Source organism: Hevea brasiliensis, chromosome 14, assembly GCF_030052815.1.
Source record: "Hevea brasiliensis isolate MT/VB/25A 57/8 chromosome 14, ASM3005281v1, whole genome shotgun sequence".
Lineage (NCBI taxonomy): Eukaryota > Viridiplantae > Streptophyta > Magnoliopsida > Malpighiales > Euphorbiaceae > Hevea > Hevea brasiliensis.
This window is the reverse complement of record NC_079506.1, coordinates 32910330-32928926: the sequence shown is the minus strand read 5'-3', so window position 1 is coordinate 32928926 and position 18597 is coordinate 32910330. Positions and strand designations below refer to the sequence as shown.

General features: G+C 34.8%; 1 protein-coding gene across 1 annotated transcript; it reads right to left on the bottom strand.

The window, feature by feature from the left end:
- Window positions 1-16223: 16223 nt before the first annotated feature.
- Window positions 16224-16927, bottom strand: LOC131172942 (uncharacterized). The gene is made up of 2 exons (XM_058134574.1): window positions 16837-16927; window positions 16224-16522 (listed from the first exon to the last, which is right to left on the bottom strand). The coding sequence occupies exons 1-2, from the start codon at window positions 16925-16927 to the stop codon at window positions 16224-16226; spliced, it is 390 nt and encodes a 129-aa protein (XP_057990557.1).
- Between the last annotated feature and the right edge of the window lie 1670 nt (window positions 16928-18597).

The following is an 18597-nucleotide window of genomic DNA, read 5'->3' as shown; positions in this document are numbered from 1 at the left end:
GCATTTACTAACAAGTAAGTAACTCTAAACTTATCGAATAACCATTAGCATGAAATTGTAGTAATAATAGAACTTTTATTTGATAAATTAAAATTAACTTTGTTTTTAATTTAACTAACTTTTGCATGTAATTAATTTAAATAAATACTTTGTAAATTAAAATTAATCTTGTTTGTAAATTAAACTAACATTGGTATGTAAATAAATTTAATTTAATACTTGGTAATTGTAAAATAAATTTGCATGTTAGAAATCTTTATTAGGTTGTGATTGTTTGGGCCTTATGTGATATTAGAATAAATTACACATGTACATAATTAACTTAGTTTAATTATCCTTAGGGTAACTTGGTGAAAATTAATTAATTATGTTAAATAGAAACGTAGGGTTATTTGAAATTGAATTTATTTGTAAATTAAATTCTCAATAATAAATTAATTTTAGTCATCTGGTAAATATTATTTAAATAATTAGCAACCCCATAGATAGGAATTACTTGTGCATGAAAATTGTGTGTAAACAACAATCCTTTTGTGAATTACTTGCGTGTGTAGGATTAGAATTGCATTTTTAGGATAAAGTTTAATAAAGGAATAATAAACAAGACTTCTAGAAACATTAGTAGAGGACTGGCACTCAAATTAAAGAGGTTAGACCAGGCCTAAGGGGTGCCTAACACCTTCCTTACGTACCCACTATCCCGAACCTAGATATTGGGCTATGGTAATGATGGTTGTGGAAACTCTGCAAGGAGTAAGTTGCCATCCATAACCCTCGAAAAAAACACTGAATATGTCCCGGTTATTACCCGGGTGGCGACTCCTGTCTATCTATGCCTTCGTGGCATAAATCCTTAGTACCGTGGTAGTGTTATGGGAAGACAGTACTTACCAGTGGTTTGATTCTATTAGGATTGTATGAAGTGCATGTCTAGGAAATGCTGTCTAAGGAGGTGGTACTTAAGTGAGACCATTGTGACTCCATCATCTTTCCTGGGCATTACCTAGTGCATTTTATATAATTCTAATAGATGATATTTCGCCTCACGCCCCCCTTGCCCCACACCTATCTATTTTTATCTCGTACACAGGGTCTATTATTACATATACTAAAGTATTATAATGAGAAATATACCTCTAACAACATCTGTCGGCTCTGGCTCCTCCTATGCTCTCGTAGCATATACACAAGGTGCTATTCTAACCTTGGGTCGCTCAATGGTCTCAAAAGATAGTCTCTGTGATGTACCCGTCACCTCTGGCCTCACAGGCCGTCTACCCCTCTGAGTTGCGGGGGCAGATCTCTCAATCGGTGGTATGGTAGTGGGAACACTCCTGTGGGGACAATCCCATAGGAAATGATCAGTAGCTCCGCATCAGAAGTATCCCCCAGTCAACAATCGGCACTCTCCTCGGTGCCTCCTCTCACAGTAGGTGCATAATGGTATGGAGGTTAATCCCTCTACTGCGGTGCCTGGAGAACTCCCCATTGATGCTCTAGACTGTCCTCCTCTCTGTGTAAACTGAGACCTCTGTCTCTAGCCCTGGCCTGATGAACCCTTAGGCCTCTTACCCTCAGAAACTAGTGCACTAGACTGACCTTGCCCAGAACTCCTCTTTCATTGTCTATCTCTCCAAATTTGCTCATCAGTTCGTACTCTTTCTACATTTAGAGCTGCGGCTACTAACTTTGGAGAAGTCTGTATACCCATGTGCCGTCACTATAAGTCTGATATTATCGTTTAGTCCATCCTCGAATCTATGGCACCGATCTGCCTCTGAAGGCATTATCTCCCGGGCATATCTTTCTAGCCTTGCAAGCTCTCTCTCATACACAGAGACCGTGAACTGCCTTTGCCTCAAGGTCAGAAACTCTCTCCTTCTAGCCTCTAGGTACACATGACTAATATACTTCTTTCTGAACTCAATCAGAAAGAATTCCCAAGTAAGCGCTGTCGGCTGCACTGCTCTAGACATCGTATCCCACCACTGGTAGGCTTCTTTTTGTAGTAACAACAGAGCCCACTTTAGCTGTTGCACTGGTGTGTAGTGTAGTTGCTTCAACACTCTCTCAGTCCGCTGTAGCCAATGCTCAACAGCAACTGGGTCATCCTCCTTCTTACCCATAAAGTTGAGTCCTGAATAAGGGCTCATGCATGTTATGCACACTATATCTTTCTATCTATCTATGCTTAGGAACTCCTAAACCTTTGCTCTAATACCAATAAATGTAACCCCTTTTACCTGTCTACAGTGTAGCCGAGCAAGGTGTGCTACATTCGGTGCCAGAGCACCCGATCCTATCTTGTTGGGTACAATATTATTTTACTTTCTATTTAATCGTATTATATTACGTGTAGAATTTTTTTCTTTATCCCATTTCATTTTGTTGGAGACTCGGACAGAGTCTCTTCTGTTTTACTAGTACATGGCGGGTTTACTTATTTTACCTGTTAAAAATACACATCCATATCATTTTCCATAATTCATGTCATGTCATCATAATGCTTATACTCATTTCAAGTAAATAAAATACTACATTTCATTCATATAAAATTAAGTACAATATTTACAATTTATATACGATCCAAAAATTTAATTACATATCTTAAAATAATTTATACCATGTACTTATATACAATGATCAAAATGTAACATCTAACATATACATGAGCCCTACCAAAAATAATTGCTGAGGTGACAATCTACCCAGTAGCAGATCTGATCAAGTCCAGACTAAGCTCTACTGCTGCTGCTGAGGTCTCTTGTACCCCTACGCAATGGAAAAACCAACGCGCTAAGCATAACGCTTAGTGGTGCATAAAATAAAGGAAAAATAACTAAATAATTAAAATAATTATTCTATGGATAGCAGTATAATAAAATATAAAATATTATGAAATTTCAATCTTTTACATGTTTATAAAACTTTGGAAGTAATTAAGTTAATCAGGATTATTTCTATGCATGTATATTATATTCGGTCGTCTCATGTATTTATTTAAGTTTGAGATATATTATTCATGTCTATGCCCAAGTAACCTATGACAGACTATAGAGATAAGATACATGGGAGTATACTAGTTAGACATCTGTATGTTTCCCCAGTATACAATGGTCATGTCAGGCACAAAGCCAGCAGGCAGGCATAAGCCAGTAATAATAATAGGCACTATGGCCAACGGATAGGCATAAAGCCAGTAGAACAATCATCTTAGACATATGTTGTCTGTCAATAATTATTCACGTGGGTAGTACTGCAATCTGTAGTCCCTAATTGGTATACCAATCGATCCAAGCTATATAAATGAGTCTTGGTGTACTCTGGGCAAAATAATGTTATTTAATACTCATAGTTTCATTGATTCATATCATTTTCATGCTTAGCAAGTTATTGTAATTTATTTCATCTCATATGCTAAATCATATTAGGAACCTTTCTCAAGGTCTAGGTTTAGTATCTCCGATTCACTTAGCAATTTGGCCAAGATGTGGCCCTTATTTGGCTATACTTCCTTCATGAAAGTTGTTCCCCTATGTCTTGTCTTTGTTTTTCCTTTTGAATCATGTTATTTGAAGTTTTAGAACTAAAGTTATGGTCAAATAACCATAACTGGTTCATTTCCTAATTCTAGTTCCTTAAATAGGCAGATTTTAAAGTTACACTTTACCTAATTAATTGAATATGTTACAGCCAAAATTAGGCCTAGTGTTCTTCATAGAAATTATTACCTTATGTCTTATGGTCACTCAAAAATTTAAATTACAATTTTCCAAGTTTTATAAAATTAATTATGACCAAATCACTGGCTTGGACTCAGGTACCTTGTGTTTTCAGGGTCTAAGTTCATGTCAGTAGCTTTAACTCAACTTTTAGGGTCCTTATGTTCATAATTTGAGGACAATGTCTAAAACAAAGTTGGAGCCCTGTTTCTTAGAGTTCTAAATCAGTATGGCTCATCCCAATTAGAGTTTCCTAGTGGAAGATATACTATAAATACTATTCTGGGGTCAAATGTAATTTGGTCAACTCCAGGTTTTGATGTGTTAACTTCTTCTAACCATTTGACCTAGCTCTTTTGGGTTTTGGGTTTTGGTCAAAAGACTAATATTGTAGACCTATGTCTTATAAAAAATTTTTCATTGGTTTCATTGGATTTGGATCTTTATAGACCAAGTTATAGCCATTTTTCCAAAACTGGTCGGGTGAGCTTTAGTCCAAAATTTCTAGACAGTTTTGTTTTGGATAGTTTTGTTGACCTAGATTGTGCTAGCTATTTGATTTGGTTAGAGACATTTCTGGGTTTAGTATTCTGCATAAAAGTTGTAGTCCTATATCTAAACTTACCAATGCCACAAAAATCAGGTCATTTGGATCTGTCTAGAGGAAGTTATGGCCAAATGAATGTTCATTTGCTTATTTTTCTAGGTTCAGGATTTGGTAAGCCTGATTGGAACAGTAATTAGGTCAAGATTTGGACAGAATTTGGGCATAGTTTCTTCATGAAAAATGGAATAATTTGGGTTTAGTTTCATCTCCAATTGGCCTCATACCAATTGGAGCTACACAATTTTAGTTATAGCTCAAATAATACACTGGACTCATAGGTCCGATTTCCTGCAAGAAAATTTGCACTCCAAATTTTAATTTTCTCCAACTCCCTTACTTCAATTGGAATACATGGCACTTCTAAATATCAACAATCAATCTCAATTTGGTCAATTTCAGGCCAAACGCTAACTCAAAGTTTCCCATATCAAGCATACTTAATATAATTCAAGTTTTAATGCATATAAGATCATCAATCCACATCACTAACTAATTCAACACGTACAAAAACATCACTTCATCATTCATCCTATGGATACCAAAAATTAAAGTTCCCATATATTCAAGATTTTCTTTTAATTTCATAAGATTTACTCTTAGTTTGGCATGCTTCTACTAGTTAAAAAAGAAGAGAAAGTTGTTTAGTGCACTAACCTCTTGTAGTTCAATTCTTGACTTGTCTAAACTTTAGAATTTCTTCACCTTTTGATAACCAAAATCTTCCTCTTAGTGTGAGAATTAATTTTAGTGAAGGTGACTTTGGGTTTTGGGGTGAGAAAAATGAAGGAATCAAGCTTAAAATCAAAAGAAAAAATGGTGAAAGAAGACTTCAAGTGGTTTAGCCAAAATGGAGCTCAAGAAGGAAGAGGATGAGTTTTAATGAGTTTGTGTCTCTTTTAACTCTTTCTTATCTCTTTGTAATTGGTTGTTAATTTCCCATTGGTCACACTTTATTTATGATGTCATAATTTAATTAGTATTTATATTTTCAATTCTTTCTTTTTCCTTTTCTTTTTCTTCATTTTCCCACACATAATTTCATGATTTTAATTTATTTTATATATTTTAATCTCTCTTATTTTAACTGACATTTAGGTCAAAATTTAACTCTACGGTTGAAATGACCAAAATGCCCCTTATTGAGTTTATCGGTATATTTGTCTGTACTAATTGATTAAATTTTCTTAATTTTTTCTTAGCATTTTTATTGCCTTTTAAACTTCTTAAAGCCTTCAATTTAATCCTATTATTTGTCTCACAGGGTTTCCCCACGAGTCTGGGATTGGCAACTGTCTTTGAAGTCGCTTCCTGGTAAGGTCACCAATCGTTGTGACCCCGACTCGTTTAACTCCTTTGCAATTCATTTCTTTTATTTTTCCTTAATTTTTCTCGGTCTTTATTCAGTCAATTTATGCCTCCTCACTTTAGCTAAAGTGTAGTTCCATACATTCTGATTATCCAGACAGACATTAGTCATCGGAACAGTAGAATGTTCGAACTACCTAAAGTGAGGGCGTTACATAATGGTTCAATACACATACCCTCAAAAGGGTTTATACAATATAAACATCATTATACTTAAACAAATATTACATATTTCTAATTTTCCTTTAATCACCAACGCAATACTATCCATTCATAAATTACATGTCCATCTACCTATGCATTATATATTAAGGAAGGGCTAAAACTACCCCTAATGCTCTCTCTTCAAGGAACTCTTCTAGTCTTGCAACCTTACACCTGGAGGCTAGGGGAATGGGATAAGCTTACAGAAGCTTAGTGAGCAAATTAACCATCACTAACTTTATCATTTATTCATATGTGTGCAATGCATCATTCACATAGATTTTCACATCACAAATATTTCACGTAAGATGGATATCATTATTAATAACTCCCCAAACTTTCCTTTTAAACATAACTTATTTCATGTATCCAAGGGCAATTTTCATATCTCCCTTGATGGGCAACGTCAAGATCTCCCCTTAAGATTTACTTATGGATTAATAACATATGTAACATTACATAAACATAACATGGGGGGAGTAATATGTGACATCCCTCACCCGTCTACAGTGTAACCAAGTAAGGCATGTCACACTCGATGTTGGAGCACCCTATCTTATCTTACTTTATTCCTTTAATAATTTGTTCTCGTTATATTTTAAAATTAATTATATTTCTTTCAGAGAAACTAACAGAGTTTCCCTTATTTTATTACCAGTTAACGTGTTTCACTATTCACCTATTTAAAAAAAAAAATTCAACAATATATTTTCATACTGTAATTTCATTCATACCTTCATCATAACCATCTCATCATTTCAAGTATCATATGTGTATTTCAATTCCCATATTCATTTTCATACATTTCCATTCATGCCCAATTCATGTATAAAAATTCTCAAATTTCATTTATTTACATGATTTACACACTAATTACATAAATTCATAATTTATATGATATACAAATTAATTATATATGAAAGAGCCAATTTATTAATTTATATCACAAACATATTAATTACAATTCCATAATTTACATTTCAACATAATAACTAATTATAATGTACAAAATATATAATATGACCTATATGGACCCTATCTACATGTATTGCTAAGGAGGTGACAACCTTGGACACTTTTGCAGATCCGAACTCCAAAATCCCAGTCTAATATCCACTGGGCTTTATCTTCAGTATCTACACGAGGAAGTAATCCATCGCGCTAAGCATTTCTGCTTAGTGGTGCAATAATACAACAAAGAAATACTATACAAATAAAGATAGAAATGAAGCATAATTTGGATAATTAAGAATTAATTATATTTCGTATGAAATTTAATATATTAACTATCTTCTATCCTAATTTGTTCCTCTTTGAAAGTGCTTAGTTTATAAAGTTACAGTAATAATATACAATATATAAATAAACTAAAAATATTAAATTTATGCTTATATTATTATGAAAGATATATTTGTACTATTTATTTAAGTTATATTTATTTTGCTAATCCTTTTTATCACTTCACTCAATACTTTCTAGGTGTTTTGAATCATTTCATAATAATTAAAATTTCTTTAAAGCTAATCTAGTTTCTTTTTTTTTTCATTTATTTAATTCCTATTATTCTTAACAAATTTCACTGCCCAAATAATCTATGACAGACTGACTAAACTAGATAAGCAGGCCATTGGCACTGGACACTGTGATGTCTTGGGCCATCATACCATGGGACGCAAAACGTCAACCACGTATGCAATCAATATAGCTGGCACTGGGCACCGCAGTGCCTTGGGCCGTCATACCATAGAACATAAAACGCAAAACGTCAACCACGTATACAATCAATACGGCTAAGAAGTCATGATAACAAATAGTCAGGCATACATGCCATGAATGCGGGCATAAAGCTTTAAATACAGGCATAAAGCCTTTCGCAGTACTGCTCAAACAATCCCCTATTGGTATGCCAATCTATCCAATCTAATACACATGTCTAGGCAATACATGAGCACATTAGTACCTTTAGATGTTCATATATTTCATTATTTCATTATGATTTCTATTTATAATTTATAGCATTACAATTCTATTCCTAATGGAAACATAATGCCAAATTTCATGTTCACATAATACATATTTTCATGGATTTCATTCATATGAATCACAATTTACTAATCACCTCATATATTTAACATTTACAATCTTTTATATAATTTATCATACTATTTTGCATGTCCTTCAGGTTTAAACATTCTCATTTTTACTCATAATGGGAACATAAGTCCCAAGTGACATTTTCACATCATTTACATATTCAACAATCCATTTATGGTGATTACAACACATATTTCAAGTTATGTTGACATTGCCTCCTAAGTTCTATTTGTGATGAAAATACAAATCCTAACTGCCTATTCACATGATTTAAGTATACATTAAATCATTTAAGTTGTGTACCATTAGCAATTTAGGTTTTGGTCATTTGCATTTAATATAATTGTGGTTACTATTCACATAAAATTTTGACTATTTCATAGATATTAGGTATACAAATTCTAAACACATGATCATACCACATTTTAGGTTATAAATTTGTTGGCATTAATTGCCAATTGCAATTTAAGGCTTACTAGATGTAATTTCAAAATTTTAGTTTTTATTACCTATGTTTACTGTTCCATTGGACCAATCTACAGTGCGATTTTAGCTAAACTTTCTTCATCAAAGTTGTTCCTTAATGTCTCTATTTTAATTCTCTTTTTGAATAACTCCATTTGGAGTTTTGTAGTTCAAGTTATGGTATTTTTACCATAACTAGCTGGATTGGTCAGTGTCCAAAATTTCTGGGCAATTGTAGTTTTGACAATTTTAATGAGGTAATTTTGGTTAGCAATTTGAATAGGTTATGGTCCGAATTTGAGTTTCTATTCTTCATGAAAGTTGTTCTACTATGTCTAAAACTTTCATGGGTTCAAAATTCAGGTCATTTGGACCTCTCTACACAAAGTTATGACCATTTGAACAATCATTGTTTATATGGTCATTTTTTCAGGTCTAGATTTTGGTTACCCGGATTCAAGCAATTTTTAGGTCACTTTGTGTTAGTTTTTTGGGCAGAGTCTCTTCAATAAAAATGTGGAATTATGTCCCTAGTTTCACCTCCAATTAGCCTTACACCAATTGAAGCTACACAACTCAACTTATGGCTGCCCAAACACACTAGACTCAAGGTCCAGAATTTCCAGCACATAGGGCAGCTCACCCAAATCACAATTCAATGCCACAATCAATTCCAATTTAAGGTCAAACCATATCAAATGGTCACTCCAATTAAGCATCAAAATACAAAATCCCCAATTTATTCACAAACCCTAACCCTCACAATCCATAATTACATCCTACACATACTAATCAACATCTAACTCAAATCTACTCCTCAAAAACCATTTCTAAGCAATTTAATTCAAACAAATCAATAAATTCCAATCTCCTCCCATGGTTGCCAACATTCATGATGTTCTTACATGTGTATTTTGTTTTATTTTCTTACAATTTCTAACTCAATTTAAGTCCCTAACATAGAATAAAGAGAGAGAGATGTGAGAATAACCACTAACCTTTAGTAGCTCAAGTCCAAGCTAACCATAGCTTCAATTTCTTCTCCTCTTTTTGCTCCCAAACACTTTAGCAAGGTTAGATGACAAATTTTAATAAAGCTTACTATGGGTTTTATGGTTGGTTGCAAGGAAATTTCAAGCTATCATGAACAACAATGGTGGAGAGCTCACATATGGGTTTTGGCCAAGGAGAAGGTGGAAGAAAATGATGGAATTTTTCATTTTTTTCTTTCCTTTTCCCCTTTTTATACTTGTTTTTTTCTAATTGTGATTGGCTAGAAAATTTTTAATTGCATCATTCTTTCATCATGCTTATGTAATAATTTAGTTTTAATTTTTAATTTGCTTTTTTTTTTCTTTCTTTTATCATTTTTAATTAAATTTTTAGTAATATTTATTCATATTTTATGACATAATCCTCAATTACTTAAATGGACAAGTTGGTAAAAAATCATCTCTAAAGGTGAAATGAGCAAAATGCCCTTCGTTTTGCTTACTGAACTAAAATTATCTGTACTGATTTATATAATTTTTCTTATATTTTCTTAGCAATCTATTATCGTCTAAACCTCAATAATCCTTTACTTGAGTTACAAAAATTATTTCACAGGTTTCCTATGGGTCTAGGGTCAGCAACTGTCTTCACAGTCATTTTCCGTTAGGGTCAGCCATCGTCGTAGCTTCGGCTCATTTAACCTCTTTGCATTCCATTTCTTAAATTTTTCCTTAATTTTTCTTGTCATTATTTAGGTTACTTATGACTCCTTACTCTAGTTTAAATGTAGTTTCAGACATTCTGACTGTCTAGACAGACATTGGTTAAAGAACAGTAGAACGTACGGATTACCTAAAGTGAGGATGTCACATAATGGGTCATCCAATATCCATCAAAGCACTAATAATAATGTATGCAACATCTTCGTGTTCTAGATACATACATCTTAAATAAATTTGACATGATGTATGAGGATGCCCATTAACAATTTGTAAATAGTTTTCATTTTATTAAAGTTAGAGTTACTCACCTCTTGTAGCCTATTAACCTCCTTACTCGAATGGGAGCTATCCTTGGATTCTTACTCTTTTGAGTCCCTCAAGCCCGATCCTATAAAATTGGACCCTAGGGTGTTATACAAGACTTTAAAACTCTATACATAACATAAACATCCTATTCTAGGCCCTTAGGAACCATGAAATTAGGTTTTGGAACCTTGAAAACAAAGGAGAAAATAAGTGGGTAGAACCAAGCTCGACTGCCGAATCCTTGGGTTTCGGTTGCTGGAGCCTTAGAACGTGAGGTGACCATTTTGGACAATAGCCACTGTAGCTGTCAAAGCCTGGGACTTCGGCTGCTAAACCTAGAAAATTTTCAGATTTTCTGAGAAAATACAAGCTTCAGCTATAGAACCTCTGGCTTTCGACTGCCGAATTTGGGAATTTCCAGAATTCCCAAATCAAAAACCTCATATTAACACCTAAACTCATTTCAAATTCCAAAACACAACCCTATCAAATATACACATCTCTAGGGCCTAGAACAACTAAAAAACATGCTTAATACCCACATACATTCATCGAAAGTCAAATCCTAATTTTTCTTCAAACCAAACATAGCATAAACTTCTAAAAACTTAACTTGAAACAACTTTTCATGAAATTAAAGCTTTAGGAACTTAATTCCTCATTAACTCTTTTAGATCTATCTATTAGATTAAGAAGAAAAGAAGGTTGCCTCTTTTCTTAGACTTTAGAGGCAAGAGAACCAAAACTTTGTAACTTGAATATACTCTTCTACACTTCTAAATGAAAGAATCTACCTTTAGATATTTAAAAACTCAAAAGGAATCTCTTCAAAGAGCTCCTTGCATACCCTAAAGTTGAGAGAGAGAGACGAAAGAAGAAAACCCTAAGTGTTTTGGGTAGAAAATAACTTTTGGCTGTCGAAATCAATTATGCCCAAATGGGCATTTGAACCACAAAAAGGACTTCGGCTGCCGAAACTTCTTTTGCCCAAAACAACCACTTTAAAACTTTTAAAGAATAAAACCCTTACAACATTTTTTTTTTCATTCTTAAATACATTTTGAACATTTCAAAGCCACATACATAAGCATACTTTCACCTCTTACCACTACTCCCATGATAGTGAAGTCTCACACTTTACTAGAATATTCTGTCTAAGACAGATATTTTGACATCGAGAAATAGCGGGTATTACATTCTCCCCTCTTAAGAACATTCATCCTCGAATGTTAAAATAAACACATAAAAGCAAACATAGCATACATAACATACCTAGAAAAGGTGAGAACATTATTGTATCATGGAATCACGAGTTTTCCACGTGCACTCTTCCATGTTGTGGTGGTTCCATAATACCTTAACCATCGATACATCTTTGTTCCTCAGCTTCTTAACTTGAGTGTTTACAATCTAGATAGATTGTTCAATATAAGAATGATCTTTGGAAATTTCCATGTCTGGTTCAGTTATAACCTTGTTCGGATCTAATATGAACTTCCTCAACATAGAAACATGAAACACCATATGTATCCTTTCTATTTCTGGTGGCAAAACTAATTCATAACACACATTTCTAACCCTTTGCAGCACTTCATATGGTCCAATGTATCTTGGAGCTAGCTTACCTCTTTTTTCCAAATCTGATGCCACCCTTATTGGAGATACTGTAACACCCTCCTGATAACAACTCCGTACATTCTACTGTTCCGGTGACCGGTGTCGGTCCGGACAGCTAGAACGTCCGGAAAAATAATTAAAATTAAGTGAGGGACCATAATTAACTCAAATATTAATAAGAAACACTTAGTAAAAATTTTAAAAATAAAATACGACCAAGTCAAATGAGCCGGTGCCCAAGCGATGGGTAACCGGAGGGAAGTTGCGGTTCTCGCAACGAGGAGCCCTAGACCCGGGGGAAAAATTATAAAATAATTTTTGAGACTCCAGAGAAAGATTACTAAGGTTCCCATGGCATTAGAATGCCAAGAAAATACCTAGAAAAAATTTTCAATCGGTACAGACAATTTTGACCCGTTAAGCCAAACGGAGGGCATTTTGGTCATTTCGCCTTCAGAGGTGATTTTTGGCCAACTTGTCCAGTTGAGTAAATAATTAATATGACATAAAATATGAATGAATATTACTAGAAATTAAATTGGAAATGAGTAGTGGAAGAAAGAAAAGAAAAATGAGGAAAAAGGCTTAATTATGACATCAAAATGATGTCATTTAAAAGCCATACCCAATCAAAGTTAAACAACTCTTTTATTAACCAATAAAAGAGACAAACCAAGACCAAAAAATTAAAAACACAATCTGCCATCTCCCTCCCCAAACCAGCCGAAACCCAAGCCTTGCCCTAAACCTCCATTAAACCCCACTTCCCAAGCTTGATTCACCCATTTCTACCCAATAAAATCATAACCTAGCTTCACTAAAATTTATCCTAGCACCTTGCATGATCTTTTGGCAGCCAAGAAAAGGAAGAAAAGTGAAGTTTGGGGTTTTGGAAATTCTGCCCATTCAAGGTTAGTGCAACTATAAACATAAAACTCTTAAATTTCATGATTTTGGACTAGAAATTTAGTAAGACTTGTAATTTAAATGAACAAAAACCTATGTGTATGAGCTCTTGAATTTCGGCTGCCCTAGAAAAGGAATATGTAGGAGTGTTTTTGATGAGCTTGAAGTGAAATAGAAACCATGTTTGAAGTTATAAACATATGAGTAATGCATTAGTAGCTAACCAAGGTAAATGGCATAAATCATGAAATTGAATTAGGGTTTAGGAAGGTGAAAATGTGACTTGGCTTAGGAAATTGTTAGAGAACTTTTTAATGGTCAATTAGTGACTATTTTAGGTAAGTTGAGCACACTTTGGACTGAAAAATAGGATTGCAAAGAGAAGGAGTAAGCTGCCCTAGGACAGCAGCAATGGACTGAGATTTCAGTCCAATTACACAGCCATAACTTTGGCTGTGTTGGTCCAATTGGTGTTTGGCCAATTGGACATGAAATTAGGCTTAAAATGGCACATTTTTTCTGAAGAAACCATGCCCAAAAGACCAAAGTAAAAGGACCAAAACTTGGCCCCAATCCGGATACCCTGCAACTGATTCTGCAGAATTGACCAAATGAACAGTAACTGTTCATTTGGCCATAACTCACTGTAGATATGGTCAATTGACCTGAAATTTTTACAGCAATAAGTTAAGACATAGAAAAACAACTTTCATGAAGGAACCTACCCCAAATTATGGCCAGAACCTAACCCAAATGGCAGTGGAAGTCACTGTTCATGTTACTGTAGATATGGTAATTTCTGCAGAATGGGAATCCGACCAGCTGTGGTTTTTGGACCATATCTGGAGTTACAGAACTCCAAATGGAGGGATTCAAAAAAGGAAATTCAACTAGACAAAATAAGGAACAACTGTCATGTTTGAAATTTCTTCAAATTCCCACAGCAACAGTGTCCAATGGAACAGTGAAATTGACTCACAAAAACTGAAAATTCTGCTTGTGTTGATTTAAACTTTGAAATGGTATAAATGCTTAATGCTAACAAGTTTGGAATGCCAAATGTGGTATGTTGGGAGTGCCAAAGTCAATGTACATATTTTTATTCTAAAAGTCAATATTTTTGTTGACCAATAAGATGAATAGTGACACTAAAAATTTGAAATTCACAAATTGAAGAATTTAAAAGTTTCAAATGCCCTAGTATACCTAACAAGATTGGTTTGGATAGTTTGGCATGCCAATAGGGTTCAGTTAGCAGTACTGCACATGGCAATATGCCATTCTGTGATTTTATGGCTTTTAGCCATCTGACCTTGCATTGAGACTTGGCCTTGTGCCTGAGATTACTTACAGCTTGGTAGCTGTTCTGTTGCACACCGGGTGATGCATATGCGACCGATGGTGTGACGGCCCGAGGTATTAGATACCCAGTGCTAGTTTACCCGTTATCCAGTCCAGTCGTCGAGTGTAGGTTACTTGGGGCAACCAAATGAATAAAAGTGGACAAAGTAAATGATATACAAATACCAAACAAATAAAACATATACATTCACTACACATTAAATTTCTTGCTATTTTCTTTTATTATATTATTGCACCACTAAGCATTATTGCTTAGCGCGTTGCTTTTGCCATGCGTAGGTACTGGAGATACAGATCGTGAGCCCAGTAGACCGCAGACTGGGTGAGTCCATCCTGCAGTCCTGCACAGTGTCCGTGTCACCTCAACTTCTGCAGTGCATTGGTAGGACATTAGGTGTCATTTTGACATTTTGTAACTTAACTTTGTTTTTCTCATATGTAATTAAACTTGTGTAATGTATATTGATGTTTATGTAAATTATGAAAATTGTACTTGTGAATGGAAATGTAAATGTTTACTTGTGATTTATATGTAATCATCACATGTGATGGATGATTGAGAACTGGAATTGAAATGATGTTGAGATCTTAATATTGAGATTTTGTTGATAAATTGAAGTTGGAATTGTTTGGAAATTATTTGGAAGTGTTTTTAACAGGTTCCGAAGAACTGTTTTCTCCATTTTTAGCCGGTACTCCGCCGGATTTTCTTTAAAATTTTCGGAACCCCAAATAAATAATAATTTTGATAAATGGCTTAAATAAATCATATTTCATAAATTAGTTTCAAAAGCATGACACAAATTAAGTAAGGTATATTAGAGTGTGCCAGTACACCGTGTGGCATTACTTATTCGGGTATACTGTACACGGGTAAAGGGTGTCACTGTCACGACCCAGGGATGGGGTTGGGACGTGCTTGTTCAACCAGCTACGCACTGGGGTGGAAACTTCGTGTCCCACATCGGAAACGGGAAGAAAAGATTTGGGCCATATATGTGGGAGCCTTCCTCACCTGGTCAGCGCGCTTTTGGGAATGAAACCTCCCAAGGGACAAATCCGTGAGGCCTATGGGCCAAAGCGGACAATACTAACTGGAGAAGGATCAGGCTGTTACAATTTGGTATCAGAGCTGGACTCCCTCTAGTACGGTGTGTGGTGCGAGGACGCACCAGGCGGAAGCTGGTGGGCTTGTCACGACCCAGGGATGGGGTTGGGACGTGCTTGTTCAACCAGCTACGCACTGGGGTGGAAACTTCGTGTCCCACATCGGAAACGGGAAGAAAAGATTTGGGCCATATATGTGGGAGCCTTCCTCACCTGGTCAGCGCGCTTTTGGGAATGAAACCTCCCAAGGGACAAATCCGTGAGGCCCATGGGCCAAAGCGGACAATACTAACTGGAGAAGGATCAGGCTGTTACAGTCACAGATACCTTCAGAAGCACTATATCTCCTTCCTGAAAAATCACTTCTCTCTTACAAAGAGCTGCATAACTTTTTTGTTTACTGGTTGTTATCTTCAACCTTGCCCTAATTAAGGGCATGGCTTGATTGGTAACTTTTACCGACTCTATTCCTACTAAAGCTCTTTCACCAACTTCTTCTCAACACATAGGAGACCTACATTTCCTCCCATATAGAGCTTTATATGGTGCCATTCTGATACTAGAGTGATAGTTGTTGTCATATGCAAACTCAACTAGGGGAAGGTACTTTTTTCATGATCCACCAAAGTTAAGTACAGACATTCTCAGCATATCCTCCAAAGTTTGTATGGTTCTTTTTGACTGTCTATCTATTTGAGGATGAAAGGCCATGCTGAAGTCTAACCTGGCGCCTAATTCATTTTGAAGACAGCTCTAAAACCTTGATGTGAACTTTGGTCCTTTGTTAGAGACTATTGCTACTAGAGCTCTATGTAACTTTATCATCTCTACCACGTACACCTGAGCCAACTTATTCACAAAGTAGTTAGCTCTAATAGGAATGAAGTAAGCCATCTTGGTCAACTTATCCACTATAGTCCATATCGAGTCATGTTTGTTGGAAGCGACTGGTAATCCCACAACAAAATCCATGCCACATTTTCCCATTTCTACTCTGGAATGGATAGTGGGTTGAGCATTATTGTTAGCTTTTGATGCTCTAGCTTCATTCTCTGTCACACCTCATAAGTAGTCACAAACTGTGTAATCTCCTTTTTCATGGAAGGCTACCAGTACGCCTTTAAATCTTGATACATTTTGGTGGCTCCAGGGTGCACACTATACTTAGCATTATGAGCTTCCTTCTTAATGTGTCCCTTGACTTGGTTGTCATTTGGTACACATAATCTGTTACTGTATCTTAACATTCCTTTTCCACCGAAATGAAACTCACTGTTCTTCCCTTTTTGCACTGCTATGCTATTTTCACCAACTCAGGGTCCTCATGCTATTTCTCTATTATTTTCCTTAGGTACACTAGTATCACCTTCATCTGAGCTATCTAGGTACCCTTGGCTGATAACTCTAGTTGCAACCATTCTCCAATCAACTGGTGCAACTCTTTTAAGATAGGCCATCTTTCTATAAAGGTATGTGCCAAACTGCCAATGATTTCTGGCTGAGGGCATTTATAATAACATTTGTTTTTTTTGAATGGTATTAATTGTACAGTCATAATCACTGAGCAGTTCTACCCATCTTTTTTATCTGATATTCAACTTTTCTACTTAAATATGCATTAGAGACTCTTGTGGTATGTGAAGATCTCTCATTTTGCTCCATAAAGATAATGTCTCCACATCTTTAGGGTAAAAACTACTGCCACTATTTCTAAGTCATGAGGGGGATAATTAGCTTCATTCTTCTTCAACTGTCTTGAAGCATAAACTATTACTCTTCTCTTCTGTATGAGAACACATCCCAAATCCACTATGAAGGCATCACAATAGACAGTGAAATCCTGACTGCATATAGTTAGAGCTAGCACTGGTGCTGAAATCAAACACTCCTTAAGCTTCTAAAAGCTCTCCTCACATTCATCACTCTAATCAAACTTTCTATTCTTTTGAGTTAACCTAGCCATTGGAGCAGCTATTTTATAGAAATCAGGTGCAAATCTCCTATAATAGCCACCCATACCTAGGAAACTCTTGATCTCCATTACTATGGTTGGCCTTGGCCAATCCAACACTACTTTTACCTTTTTAGGATCCATTTCAATTCCATTCTCTATCATTATATGTCCTAAGAAAGATATACTCTTTAGCCAAAACTCACACTTAGAGACTTGGCATATAGCCGATGCTCCATCAACGTCTAGAGAACTGCCACACCCTACCCCTTAGTAAGATGTAACATGATCCCATAGTACATCTAATTAATTACTGTACTTCACCTACCGATAACCCATTAAATATACTACAAGGGATTTTAAAACAATTTTCTTACTTTTTGAAAATGGTGAACTTTTACAGCAGGTATTAAAAACATTTACTTAAAGTTTAAAGAATAGTTAAAATTTTTATACATTTTTATTTTACGTAAATTTTGAAAAATTTTCGGCAGAGTGCCGTTTATATTTGGGAAAAACAGTTCTTCAAAACCTATGAAAAATACTTCCAAATAATTCATTTCATTCCTCAACCCCAACCGTCAATATCTCCTCAAATCAATACAATTCAACCAAATTTCCATTCAAAATTCACAACTCAAAAATTGTACAAAATAATTTGATAAACTCATAAACATTGCATTAAATTAAATTTACATACACAAATCTTAATTTACAAAAGAAAAATAAAAAATAATATTATTACAACTTTAATGTACAACTGCTCAATTTTATATTAACACATATGACACTAAACTATTTACATCAAAATAAACTTCAAGGGTATAACTAAATACCCGTATAAAAGCCTCCGTGTAGTCCCAACAATCAGTAGCTCACTCTACTGCTTTTTCCTTGTCTCTATCTGCGACAGCAAAGAAAGCTATCATTGAGTATAAAAATACTCAGTGGTGACACTAAATATAAAATGCAAAATATAAAATATTTGTTATTAATTCACAGTTCAAATATTTCACAATCACATTTCACAAATTTTTTTAAATCACATTTATAACAAATCATAATTTAAATATTTCACAATTTTTAAAACTTAATATAACACAAATTTGATCAAACAATTTAATAATCATAGTGTTGCCAATCACTAATATAACTTAGGCCATGACACAAAATTTC